General features: G+C 38.2%; 1 protein-coding gene across 7 annotated transcripts in view; it reads left to right on the forward strand.

Annotated features, from left to right (window-relative positions):
* The window catches only part of DMD (dystrophin), a 6826337-nt gene that overhangs the window by 2590058 nt on the left and 4221091 nt on the right, over positions 1 to 15188 (forward strand). For all 7 annotated transcript variants that reach the window (XM_078657819.1, XM_078657824.1, XM_078657821.1 and 4 more), the window contains exon 41: positions 9235 to 9417. In XM_078657819.1, coding sequence (XP_078513945.1) covers positions 9235 to 9417 — 183 coding nt within the window. The remainder of the gene's footprint in view (positions 1 to 9234; positions 9418 to 15188) is intronic.

Consider the following 15188-nt stretch of genomic DNA (forward strand, 5'->3'; position numbering starts at 1 on the left):
TGAACTGCTTAAATGAATCTCAGCTACTGATAATTACTCTGTCCTGCATTCCAGTCCATGGTTCCTTTTTGTCCCCATGCTACATAAGACTGTAGTCAGCCATATCCAAATCAGCCTTGGTCTATGCTCCAACCCAAACTGCCAGGTCTGGGCCCTGTAACTGGAACACAAGCTAATGCATAACAACTTATCATAGAGTTAATTCAAATGAAAGAGTTTCTTCCAGTGCCACATCTTCTGTTGTGTGTTAGAGGACATATACAGGCTTCATAAATTCTTTCTAAAGTGTTGTAAATTGGTCATACCCTTTATCTGCCCACATACAAAAGGAGAATTCCTGGATCTCCAGTTTTGTGTGATGTTATGTTTGGCTAGTATCAAACCTAAGGGAACCAGGGTTTTTGTATATAAATTGACATCTATATCTTTGAGTATGCAAAAGAGCTTTAGTTTCAGGTCAGCTGGAATTGGCTAGCTTAGGACTGTTTTCAAGGTCTCTTAGACCTCCTTTTAGAATTCTTGAAGAGTCAGACACTTCTATTGGAAATACATGTACCACATTCAGTTACATAAATGAAGAATATTGTCCCATTTTGAAAAAGCTGTCTGTGTAATAGTATACGCTGTGTAGTTGCTTGAATTGGATCAATCAAGAGTAGGTTGAAATTTCAACTGCCTGGAATGATGTAAGGATGTCCCTTCAGTCCTCATCTAGTTAATCTTCCACTTCTTGTAATGCAACAAAGGTCTGGGGATTTGATCAAAAGAGATTTAGCTATACAGGATATTTTATAGACTTTCATCTCACCCATCATGAGTATAGCTTTGCAGGGAATAGATTTCTCAATGGCCCCCATTTATATTAAATAGGGCATATGGTCATGACACAAGTGGAGGTATCTAAAAATTTGTTTTATGTGAAGAGCAAAGTTACTCTGTTGGTCTGCAAAGGAGAGAATACCCGTTGGACAAAGCACATTTCTCAGCTATGAAAGCACATTCTGTGGAACACATGAACAGAGACTACCTGAGGTAATCAAGTTCCCACCCACCCAAGTTTTCCTTATTAGCGTACTTTCCCTTTGGCATGTTCATAGGGAATCCTTCCAAATATTGACCACCACTTTAGTATCACTGGGATGCTCAGTGGAAGTCTGCTGTCAAATAGACAGTGTTGGAATGAGATGTCACCCCAGCAACACCCAGTCTGTACGTTATGCTGGGTCATCTGTGGGACTGGGCCAGATTAGGTATGATGCATTATAATATGGGACAAGGTGTATTATTCCTAATGCACAATCATATCACCATTGTTACCTTAAGAGTGCCCCTTCGCATTTGATGCCCCTGAACAGCAAGTTCTGGGTACGGAAAATATTAGAAGAAACTCAGTAAAGATAGTGGTCCAGAAGGTCATGTATTATTGAGTTAGGAAAATCATTTTTGATACTGTGACTTACACATTAAAGACAATTGAAGTGGCCTAGCAGTCTACATCCTTATGTAATGAGTTTATAAGAAGGTGGGCATGTTCTCGAGTCATGTCTGGGTAGTGGAGTTGGCCACAAAACCCACCAAATGTCTAAAACTGGTCAATTATAGTCTTGGACCCCAAAGCAGCTCCTCTGACAAACCAATGAACATGGATCAAGTATATCAAACATTTTGCCCAGTTGACCAATAGGCCCCCCTAAACCTTTGAACCAGCTTCATTGCTCATGGGTTGGAGAAGAGACCCTTACCAAGATAAAAGAATTGATCATCTTCATATAGCAAAACTCGATCTTCAATTTCCTCCCTTAACTGAAACTCATGGATTACATCATCGTCCTCTCATGGATCAGGCTAGTGGTTCTATGGCTAGGTCAAAAAGTAATAGCGAGACCAAACTTGTGCCTCAAACAATGTGAAAGGAAGGGGACAACAGCCCGTTCATATGTGTCCTGTCTGTGGGATTTGTATAAAGGAGGTATGCAGATGATATAAACCAGGGACCAAATCTCATCTTAGAAAGTCAAAGAGTTTGTTCCTACCAACTGAGTCAAATGCTTTTCAAAGTCAACCAATCAGCAACACCAATGGTCCAAACTGACAAGGGCAGGGCATTATGGAGGTGCTTCATGTTATGCCTTGTGAAGCATGCTCGAGAAAGTCACTGTGGTCATCTTGTATCAGAGATTGAATTCTTAGGAGCAACTGGTTCACAATGGATAATGAAAAGACTTTGTGTTCCACATCAATCAATTTTGTACGCTAGAAAGATGCACATTGCTCTGTAGTTAAGACAGTTTTTAGTACAACTGTAATAATTGCTGCCCTCAGGTCTGGCAGAAGTCCAATCCTGCATTGCTATCTGAAACACAGCACATAAGAATGGGATGATGTTTGATGTGTGGTGTTTAAACTATTCAACTGGGAATGTATATGGTCCTAGGGTCTTGAGTGGGACAAGTTAGGTAATGGCCTCCCTTGCCTCCCTTGTTTGTTCTATAGTTAACTCCAGGTCTGACTATTCAGAATCCTACCTTGTCAGTGAGGGTAGTAGAATACCATCCAAAAGTCCAAATCCACATACATTTCTGTTAGATGTAAATGTGCATATTATGAGACAAGAGTTCAAGCCATACTGTGGTGACCAGCAAGGAATTAACCTGATTGTTAGCAGATTTCTCAGTTATGACAAGACAGATCAACATAGCCAATATAAAAGTTTCCCAGCTTTGTCTTCATAGTCCTAGATATGTTTCTGAGAAGTAAGACAAAATTAGTTTGTTTCCGTGGTTTAGTGCTGTTTAAGTGAGATCTGTACCATCTCCAAAGTGAAGTGACTGTCAGAATCATAAGAGCTTCTATATTCACATCCAATCACCAAAAGTTTATTCTCCAGAAGTGAAATCGCCACTTGGCTCCCCCCCCCCCACCCCAGCAAAGGTTTGAAGGTAACCTATGGTGTGACTTGAGGGTCAACAGATCACAAGTTGATTTCAAAGTAAGAGTTAGCCTCTTTCTTGAGGAATGAGGAGTACCCCTCATCTGTGAACCACTAATTGTTAACCCTCCATTTTCCCCATGTTGAAGACTGTCAATGCTCACATGAATATATTACAGGCACATGGTCTAAAACGCTTTGCACAAGTAACTCTGCATTCGCATTGTAGAAGAAATTGAGGCCTTCACTACTGGGGTAAAGGAGCATCCACATATCACCCAGGCCCATTGAGTTAAAAAGTCTCATACAGCGACATGTCCCCTCTGGTGGGCAACCTTGGGTAATGATGCAATTGAAGTCTCCTGCCCTTGATGATGATTTTGAGTGAAATGTCGGGTATGAGCTTGGACAGTGTTGTGAGAAAGGTAGCGGTTACCAGTAGAGGTGCATATACTTTCAAAAGCTATCACCCTTGTGTGTCTCATATCACAGTGTGTATGTTTAGAGAAAACTTCTGACAAAGTAGAATTGCAGCATCCCCGGACCTACTGGTGAACCCTACGTGAAGTACATTAGGAAACCCATATCAACCAAGGAAAGGGACCTGCATCCAGGCAAATGGTTGTCCTAAAACAGGAGAATATCAGAGAATAGTGTTAGCAATGGTGAGCATGCCCTTGTTTAGTTTTATCAATAAAACAACTGATGTTCAATGTTAAAATATGCAGATGGTCAGCTCGTTTCTTAACAAATCACGTGTCATCGACTTGAGAAGTAGATTTTAGTAGAAATCCTATGCCTAGATACATGATGTTTTCTGTCATGTAGGCCAGCAAAAATGTTGGGTCTTCTGGAAAGCCTTCTGGATAGAACCAACAAACTACCAAACCAAAATCCCCAAATTCCCCCCACCTTTCAGTTTAAATATGAACCATCTGTTGCCCACCTACTTGTGCTCCCAGTTGCCCAACTTGGGGGCCCACAAAAAAACATAATTCTCCATGTGGACCCTAAGTTGGCATTGTGGGACACAACTCAAACCCTTTTCTTTGAGACCTTACAGAGATCAGAAAAAAAGAACTAACAATTGAGGTATGTAGGCCCATTAGGCCGTAAAACCTAGGAGCAAGGGGTGTGAGTCCCACTTGAAAAACCATGACAGAGCTCATAGATAGGCAGGGAAACTGGAACAATGAGTGTGTATGTCACTTTAGCTCAGCAAAAACCGTAAAGGAGTCTAATGTGCAATATCAGAGTTAGGTGATTTTTGGAGAAGATATCGATTGTCCCACCTCCCGCCCATCCCCTAACCCAATGTGTCTGCTGCCATTTCAGTAGTTGGTAAGTCCAAGGTAGCTTCTTGCTGGTCAGGAGACTGCTCAGATGACATATCAGGGTTGGAGACCCAAGGTTGGCAAGGCTGCACCCCTATCAGGCCAGCAAGAGCTAGAATGGTTTGACTCTCCTCCTTGCATTCCTGGTCTGTCCTCCACCCATTCTCAAGCGTCTTCAGCCTTGTCAGAATATGATCTGGAATGGAAGATTGCTTTATCTTATCCAGGTATAAGAATATGTAACAAATATTTTTACAGGTAGCTTGTGCTTGACAGCCTTAAAGGATTTCCTCATGGTTTAGTCTGGAAACACCATGATCCTGCCATTTCCAAGTGAAATTGTTCGAGGGTAATTGTTAGGGGTGTGCAAATTTCACATGCTTTGCTTTTGTGTAAGCATTTGAAATTTCAGAAAATTATGTGAATTTATGAGTATTTCTAATCCATCATTTAAGCCTATATTTTAGCACAAAATGCATCCTTACCTCAATTTTTTACTTATGGAGGTATGGTAAATTAGCGTGAAAAGCACGAGTGGTGCGAGCAACAGCCTCACATGTTCTGCCATTCGTTTAATACTCAAGTACTTGTGGTAAAAACATTTCCACGAATGGACTGTAGTTTTGAAACTTGGCAAATTGGCATGAATGTTGAAAAATGAAGCGTAATATGAAATTCCCAAAGTTAAGTGCAATGCACTGGCATTTATTTACACTTTCACTGGGACTAGTACATATGTCTTGGAGGATTTTATCCTGATCCTTACAGTTGAAAATTCTAGCAATCATTGAGTGGAGCACCAAGTGAGACCCTCTGAATGAGAGCTGATTGAGCCCAAGTAAGCACAAGGAGAGCTACACTATTGTAACAATAATTATTATCCATTGTTCAATAAATAGTTCTAGATGTGCCACTTGTACACCCTCTGTAAATCTCACAAAGTGCAGGTTGTTGCATTTGTCACACACTACTGTGTCTTCCACATGCTCCTCAGAGATTTTGGATGATTTGAGAGTTGGGCAACACTTTCACATTGGCTTCACGATTTAAGATTTAGTCTTCCACCTCTGTCACCCTATCAACTAAATTTCAAAGGTCTTGTCTTATCAGGGAATCACTAGACCGACCTCTTCAGTCTTCCTCTCCAGAACACTTAGGAAACCATACATTGCCTAGAGGATTGGCTCAATGAAAAAGGATGAACCAATGCTTGGGTTTTTCTACTGTGGTCCTGCTGGTAAGATGCTCTTTGCTGCAAATTGTGTGCTGGATAATCTTTTGCCATGCTGGGAGATTTGACTATGGGGCTGCCTGTCTGGCACAGTGTGGGTGGGCAATTTTGCAGTCTTTTGCTTCACCACTGCCCACCCTCACTGTCCGACCCAAGTCTGCCAAGCCTCCTCCACATTGTGGACTCCTCATTACAGGAGAAGGCCTCTCGCTCTGAGGTGAGCTTGTGCCTGAGGGAAGGCTTAGTGCATTTAGATCAAGAAAGTGCACGCCAGCAAAGGCATGCCGGCCCAGGACACACCAGTCTCTACTGGACAACTCCAGTCCATCAGCGCTTCTGGCGACTTCTAAGCCCCTTCACAATAGTCCATATGGTGATTCCTTACTTTATACACCGTTCCTGGAACTGACTGCACAGACCAATTCAATCAATTCTACCCAGCCCGCAGCCATCAAAGACATCACTCTGCTATTGGGCCATATTCTAGTCACATGCAGCTGCAAGCCGGCAGTACAGCACAGGACTCTGGTGCAATAAGAGACGTACAATAAAGGGCCACCTACCCTGTGGATCACCAGCTGATAGTCACCCAATGACATCTAGAAGCAGGGTGGGTTAGGATCAAATAGGTGCTATGTTGTTCCTTTCTGATTTTCAGCCATTTTGGTTAGTCAGTCACATCCCCCTCCGCCATTGATTTTAAAGTTGGCTGCTGTACTTTTTTGTGATAACTTTGTTCATCTCTACCTTTATTAAAAGTCCCATTCTTTGAAGATGCTCCTTAACTAATAGTATGAGGGATTTTAGGTCTTCTTATCTTTCATCTATTAGAATTGTGTTATTAGCTTACGGATGATTGTTAATGTTTTTACTGCCAATATTTAATCCATGTTCATCTTCTAGACTGGCTTCACTCAGTATCTGCTCTTTATACAAGTAGAGTAGGTAGAGTAAAAGATTTCAGACTTATTTCACTACTTTGCAAATCAGGAAACAGTGTCATCATATTCTGTCTTTACTCTCGTTTCTTAGCCAATCTACAGAATATACATTGAAAAAATGAAATTATCCGGGATACCTAGTTTCATAAAGACAATCCCCTGGTTGGCAATTTGGACACAATCTAAGGCTGTTATGTAGTTACTAAAGCACACATTCATTTCCTTTATGCATTCTGGGCATCAGCAATAATGTTAGCAGCCTTTCCTAACCCAAGCTTGCACATAGATATTCTCTTTACACGTATGGCTTTAACCTGTAGATATTCTCTTCACATGTATGGCTCTAACCGGTGTTGAATTATCCTGAGCATTATTTTGCTAGCATGTGAAATTAGAGAAAATATAAGGTTGTTGCAGGCACTGAGATCTCGTGTAGACTCATTTCTCACTGTCTGTTGACAATTATAATGTTTTCCAAATCTGCTTGTACTGTTTGGTACCTACTTTGACTGAGTCTTAATCTGTGGCTTGTAAAATATCTATTGCAATGCCATAAATTCATGTAGCTTACCTTCATGGATGTGTCCTTAATATGAATACAACTTCTTCTTCCATTATTAAAGGTTCTTGAGTGAACCCATTGTCAGATATTGACATTGCGAGCTACTTACTAGTTTGATTTTAATTTCGATAATATACCTGTATAGCAATTTACCAGCGATATTTGCTGGTATAATATGCAGCTAGTGTAGTCCTCTCCTTCTTTCCGACCTACTAAATTTCCAGAAAGAAAAATTATCCAATGCTTGGTGGAAAAACGTAAACGTTAGTGATGTAAATCTAAATTGTCTGGCTTAAAACGCTCAGCTTAGTTATTCATGTCTCTGAGCTTAATTCCTAACTCATCTTTCATGGTGGGGAAATCTAAACCCCCAGGACCTTCCATGGGAAGCTTCAGCATATCGAAAGAATCTAAAACAACTTTACTATACTAGTAGTCTAATTGGAGTTCACCCATATAGACCTTTTAAAAATAGGCAGCAAATCCATGTTTAATTTCAATATTAGTGTTTTTGAGGAGCCCATGCGTTAAAGCACAGTTTCTTAATGTGATTAGAATATTCCTAGCTTCTAATACGCCACAGCAACTACGTTGCTTTTTGCTTACCAATTCCAGAGGTCATTTTTGAGTTACGCATTACAATTTTGGTTTCCCTTCTGTTATACATCTTTAATTTATTTCCAAGTTATTTCATTCTCTTCTCAATTCTTTTAGTTCAGCCAAATTTCACTGTTTTCAGGAAGACTGAGTTAAGTGATGGTACCAGAAAGAAAGGCATTATAACTGTATTATACAATCAAGAGTTTGTGTTGATCAAAAACATATGGCTAAAGATAAGAAATCTTCGTCTTCAGTGACTGAAAGGGGATGACCCACATCCAACTCTGGCAGGCGGCTAAAGGTATTTCTACACAACATATGAAACAGCAAAAATACATACTACACGAATGGAGCATTCAATTGGCACCACAAACTAAAAGTTTAGAAAAATGATTCACATGAACAACATGCACCTCTAGCTGTAAAACCTGAATCACCATGCCATGGGTAATCTTATCTAATTGACAACAGATGTTGCCACTAACACATTCTATGCTCAAATCCATTTAGGAGAGCAGAAACGCACAGTGAAAATTCGAGAGTGTGCAGCAATGAAACGGAAAACACATACATATGCTTCTGCACAACATTCTGATTTTGCAGATGACATAGCTTCAGAAAATGTTGATTCTTTGTTGTTTAAAGTAAGTAATCATTTTCTGCTTTATGGTAGCACATTTAAAATCATAGCTAAAATTCTATTAGACCCTCACATCTGACCATCTGCATGAACTAATAAGATTCTGGATTTGATTAATTTCCCATGTGATTGCTTATAGTATGTGTTATCTCAAATGATTTTGAATGATGTGGTGACAAATCTTTTCTGCTCGATTTACCAAATTCTCCTAGAGTTTTAAACCCAGTTTAGTTGTCAGACTGCACTATTGTGCTTTTACAATATAAATAGTAACAAATAAATTAATATATTTAGAGATATGTTGTGAATATGTGTTTTGTTTCAGAAATATGACATGATTTTTATAATAAACATTTTAATTGTTTTCAATATGTATTTTTGTTCCAGATTAACAAATGACTATCTTTCTACGGATGAACCCTATTTCATTTTAGCACACTGTTTCCTCAAAACATACTCATATTTCATTGTCAAAATCAATAATCGTTTGTGTGCAAACTGTTCTCAGTTATTATTTTGTGGGTACATTTTTCATTTGTCATTATGCTATTTTGCTTTATTATGACTTGAGTTTGCCATTCACTTGAAAAATCAGGACTCAGCTAGAGCTCCACAGTCAGCAACACCTATATTTCAACTACAGTGAGTAGCCCAAATACAGTAAATTAATTTAATTCATAATACATTTTGGTCAGTAAAATCAGGTTCAGAACTGTAAATTAAATAATATGGCACACCATTTAATGCCCAGTAACACTATCAATATTTAGGACATGTAAGAGATTGAAAACCATATGAAATTTATGAAATTCATTTGCATATGTGGTAAGGCTTTGTCACTTCCTGCAAGCATGTAATTCATACAAAACATTATGCACAACTGACTAGTTAAATCTTCGGCAAGAATGTTTTGCTACTGCTAAACTACTGCTAAATAGAAGTCCCTTAATTTGGTTAGCTAACCACCCTGGGCCATTGTATTGATTTTGCTCAATAGGAGATTGATGGAGAATTGGAGAAAGCGAAAGAAGATCTGAACATGGTACATAGACAAGCTGAAAGCTTGTCTAGGAGCGGGGCTGCCAAAGCACTGGAGCCAACCCTCATCAAGCTCAACAAGCGTTGGCGAGACATTGAAAGCAAATTTGCTCAGTTCCGGCGAAAGAACTATGCACCAATTGTGAGTTGTTACTTGCAAACCTACTTGTTTGCAGCTGCTACTAACTGATTCCTACTAACAATACAAAAGTTGTAGGCTTCTCTTCTGATACAAAGACTTATCTCTGGAGATGTCTGTGGGCAAGACCCTTGGAAAAATATAGATCCATAAGTCAAACAGTGCCAGGAAATAGTTAGCAATAATTGCTGGTTTTATTTGTTTTGCTTTGTTCATGTTTCCATGGCATTACAAGTGTTAACCTTTTCAACTCTTCATACATTTCTGTGTCACGTTGACTTTTTAAACTGTAACATGTCTGATTTTCAAACAACCATCCCCTGCACAAATGTAAATTGTTTTTTCATATAAATATGTTCCATGCTCTTTTTTCATGACAGGTGTATTGTATGTTAAGTTACCGACTATCACTCCCTCTTAATGCCATCCTTGTTTTTATACATTCAGCATGGTAAGAATGGTGCCTTTCAATTTTAAATTCCTCAACAAATTCACTTTGAGACTCTAATTTACTAAGAGCTGTAGTATTTAAGAGTTTAAGAGTGCAAATTGAATAGTTGCTTTTAGGATCTACATTAAAATAACTCTGAAAATATTTCTATGTGTTGGAGACTGCAAACTTTAGCACAAGCGTGATTGTTATCTAACTTTCTGTGTCTACATACAGAAATTATTATTGTGTAATATTTGTAACATGATAAACATTTCTGAAGATGTTGGAGATCTAAAAGGGTAATTTCACTTCCTTTTTATCTAGTGATATTTGCTTAAACACGGCCATATTGTTCTGAAATTGCATTTTTAGTTTTTTTTTAAATTCTCTAACAATTCCACTAAGTTCCAGACGTGAGCTCGTAATATACTGCTACATCAATAGGATGCAATGAATTCAGGAAAATGTTGCATTCATAATGGAGGAAACCAGAACTAGTAGGCATTTGTTTTACACTGTACTGACATTTAGTTTACCTAAAAAACAAATGTGTAACCTGGTTAATTAAGCCAAGGTTCCTTTAATATGGGACTTACTATTGCATTACAGTTATATCTAAAGATATTGTCCAAAATGTAGACCTTCAACTAGGAATTTAAAGAATATTTGCTCTTAAGCAGAGCCTTGGAATTTCTATGGCTATGAAAGGTCACTTTAAAAAACAAAAAGATAAGAAATCAGTTTATGTGGACTTATGCAGTACATTCTGCTGCAATATTTTCCTATTATTTTATCACATGGTGATACAAAATTGAGTCCAATGCTTTGCAAAATACAAATTCTTATTATGAAAGAAATGTATACATGTTCACCATATCCTACTTAAAATGATACTCTCCAACAAATAATATTGTCATCTATGGAAGTGATGGAACGGGACTTTAATAACACTCAAGCTTTCAACACCAACAGAAAAATAGATTGTGTAAAACATACAACAATGACTTCAGAAAAAACAAGTTTCCACATGCATGTTTTATGGAAAAAAAGTGTGACCTTTACTAATGTCCTGGGATTTTTTTTTACTCTGGGTGCCCTGTTGAAATAACAGTAGCTTTGAGCAGATTGTCTAAGGAGTCAAATGACTTTTCCAAAATATGAAGGGACATGTTTTCATGACAATTAAGTCATTTTGAATCAAATTTAAATGTATCAGAATGTGTTTCATGCTACAGACATGATTCCATCCTCTACAAGAGTTGCTTTCAATAATACTGTCTGGCAAATGTTTCAACTCATAAGGACCTGTTCAATAAATGTTTTCAGCGATCAATAGGTGAATGGAGAACAATTAACTGTAAAGTGTCTGCTATTGCGGTGCACCATGAGTGTCCCTTTTTAAGCCACTTTTGAACCTTTTTTGGCAATAATCTACAAGTTTTGCAACAGAGGGTGGCATATGCAGCAAATATAGTAGATTAATATTTGTACAGAAAACACAGTTGCACACAATCCTGTATTTGCACTGGCCCTAATCTCAATTGACTTTCCCGAAATATGAAGCAACATATTGTCTTGACAATTAAGTCATGTTTGAATCAGTTTAAATGTATCAGAATGTATTTTGAGTTTCATGCTACAGACAAGATTCCTTTTTCTACATGAATTGCTTACATTAATACTGTCTTGCAAATGTTTCAACTCATTGGTATCCATTCAAACTGTGTGTTCAGTGATCAATAGGTGGAAGGAGAACAATTAATTTTTGTGAGGTTTCTTCTATTGCGTGCACCATAAGTGTCCCCTTTTTAAGCCACTTTTGATCCTTTTTGCAATAATCTACAAATTAGGCACCAGAGGGTGGCATATGCCGCAAACCTAGTAGATTCATATTTGTTCAAAAAACACAGTTGCACACAATCCTGTTTTTGCACTGGCCCTGAGCTTAAGTTTCACATCTACTGCCATTTATATCATACACTCAATAAGATACTAGTAATATCTACATACACGATTTACAAATTTGATTTCCTTTCTCATATTTCATCCTCTCCTGCCATCCCTTAATAAAATATTTCAACATAGAAAGGTTGTGCTGCCGCTTAATGATTCACAATAGCTTCAGGATTATTGAAAATAAGAACAGAAGGTCTGAAATATTGCAAGTAACATTTTGTGCCACTGGGAAGATAAAAACGTGGGATGGGGTGAAAAACAAAGGCAGAAAGAGTGGAAGAACAGAGTCATAAGAATGTAATGGGCCAATAGCATTGATTAATTTTTAGTAGGAGTGATCATTTTAACCGAGGTAAAAAGATGCAAGGGTTTTTAAGGTCCTGAGTAAGGATAAGGAGGATATTTGGGTGGATAGAATGGTGGAAGGGAACAGTGTAGCAAAGTCACTGTTATGTTGAAATAAGCATGGACTGCTTGTTTAAATATTGGTGTTCTAAAATGTGTGTCAAGTCAGGTTTTCTTACTAAGAGGGATTTCCAATAAGTTTAACAGACTACAAATGTATAATGGTTTATTGAGGTAAGAGAGGCTAAATTGAATTTAAATCATGCTTTCAATCAGGCTTTCAGATGTGGCTAGTAAAAGAATTCTTGGACTAGTTTGATAAAGTCAAATCTTCTGTTGTTGGTGTGGAATCTGGAAGCATAGTGTAAGATTGCCTTTCGATAAGGCAGAAAACATTTATAAAACCAGTGAGAACAGCACTGCAGTCATCAATTTTAAGGAAAAAAGGATTCATATTTTGAGGACATTTATAATTACTCTCTCACTCATAATCGAATTCACGATGACATTAGTGTCTAGGATGATACTTCTTTTTGTAAAGACTTATTAAATGCTATATTTGTAATGGCTTCACTTACACTTTCCATCTTCCTTTGAATTCTCCAAATCCAATAAAGTATATATTGATTGATTGATTGATTGATGAAATTGTCCCTAGCAAGCTCCCAGTTAATGGGTAACTCCTTTACTGTTCTAATGCTGTATAGATATATTGTGAATAGGTGTTGCTAGGATACCCTTATAATGTATATATGTGTTACTGCTCCCTCAGCTCAGTGCCCTTATTTTTTTAGTTCACCCAATGGGGGAGCTTTTAATATTATAGGGGGGTGGTGGTAGAGAGTTTGCTGATGCTTGATTCCTTCTGGGTACTATCAATCTCCCAAACGAGGGCGGTCTGGTATTCACTTCTGGGCTGTCTTATTAGTATGTGTGTACCATCACTAGAAACATCACATATATATTGGATGTCCCTGGGAAGGATGCTCGTCTAGGTCTATTGAAGGATTGAGTTGGAGGAGTAAGGGCAACCTTTATTGGCCATCACATCCTTCCTAGCCATACCCATCAGCTCAAGCCACTTTTTGTGTTGGTGACCATCAATTTTCAATTGGAACTTTAAACAACAGAAGGGCTTGAAGACTCCTTTCCTCAAACTCCAGACAACAGTCAAGCAAAACAGTGCATAAATAAGGGAATGCTAAAACTAGGGTTTAATTTAGTGGGTTCTCACTATCAAAAAGGAAAACACTAGTCTTTCAAGAGTTTTTGCCAGATGTGAAGTCTACATGATAAGCTGTTTGCAAATAAATAAATCTGTAGGTAATCACTGTGAAGCATCAGTATGCAAAGCCCTGATATTTTAATGTCCTTTCTATCCTCTAGCTCTCCAAAACCTATTTTATTTTCAAATATTGTAAAATGTAATTTTAATGAGTGGGCCAAACACAAATTGGTGTTTCCACATGGCCTACTTATTTTTGAACCAAATGTACATTTCCTTATCATGGACCCTTATCTATGAGAGTTCTTTTCTCAGTAACGTAGCACTCTTTTTTAGCTGTACTATCACTACTTGAGGATAGGATGTAATCCTAAAAGTTAGGAACAAAAAATGAGTTAGCCGAATATAGACACCAGAACAAGTAAACTAACAAACAGGTTGCACATAGTGGGTACAAATTGTGGATCAAATGTTTGTGATTTGTCTGTCATTTTGCAATGCGACCTATCCACAAATAATTTTCATCACAAAATGTCCAGTAGCAGGGTGGCACAGATTGACCATTCTAATCAATATTGACCAGGCTGGTGCTTATAAGCGACCTCCTGTGATAGTTACTGAACACAGGGATGTTGACACTCAAGGGCCATCAGAGGATCAATCCAAGATTAGCATTTCCAAAAAGGAGGCATTGTCTGTTTAAAGCCACCTACGTACTGAAAGGGAACATGGGCTGCTTTAAAGAAATTATGTTTCCTATTTGAGAATACATCAGCGGAAGCAGGCCATAGTTCCAATGGACAAATTTCCACTTCACTGAGGACACCTGACACAAATTCCCATGGTCCTTTGAGGTGTTGCTAACTTTTCAGTGGTTTGTGTGGTGTAATTGCGCCACAAATAATTGATTAATTACATAGAAAATTGCAAATAGGAAGGAACACACTTGTCATGTGCCCTACTAATTGTGATTTCAAATGAGTCAAACACCACCTGTGCTTTATGTCTCAGGGGCTGTAGGGCCTGTCTTACACCCCTACCTTCACTGGCTTCACATTTAGGAATGATTGTGGTTCATTACTCTGCATCACACAGTGCTTAACGGCTGCTACACTACTTACTTTTCTGAGGTATGTTAGAGTAATCAGTCATCCAGAAATGTGAGATTAGCCAACCTAAAGTAATTCCCCATCCAGACAGTGATTATTTCTAAAATTTGGGTAAAGATCTCTTTATATGCAGAACTTTTGATTTACTACTGAACGTTTGATACCAAGAATGTACCTCTGGTTTTTTAAGGGATTGAAGACCCACATGTTCAGATTGCTGTATGCGAGGATGGTATCCCAACTCTCTGAGCCAACCATTTTTCCTGGCTCATAGAAACACCAGAAATGTCTCTCTCTAGTGATTTACTGTTCAATATTATTTTAAGGTTCTCTGGTGTAACACTTTGTCTTGTAACTGTCTTCTATATGATTGTTTACAAGTGGACTTGCTTAAGACACCATCTAATGTTATCTGGAACAGCCTACCACCTGGTGCATGACTACACATGCCACTTACCAATGGTATTCCAGATATATTGGAAAAATAGTGTAGTAATCATATATTATCTTCAGCCATTGATTACGATTCCATCTATATTCTTTTACCCCACAAACCCAACACCAAGGCCCCTCAGTGGCACACCCTGAGATACCTTCAAGCAATGAAGAGCTTTATGAACAGAAATAAATACATCTTCATACTAATAAATATTCAAATATGTAATATAGATACCTAAACATATGATTTTTGCTTTGGCGATCAACA

The sequence above is a fragment of the Lissotriton helveticus genome, chromosome 8 (genome assembly GCF_964261635.1).
Source record: "Lissotriton helveticus chromosome 8, aLisHel1.1, whole genome shotgun sequence".
Taxonomy (NCBI): domain Eukaryota; kingdom Metazoa; phylum Chordata; class Amphibia; order Caudata; family Salamandridae; genus Lissotriton; species Lissotriton helveticus.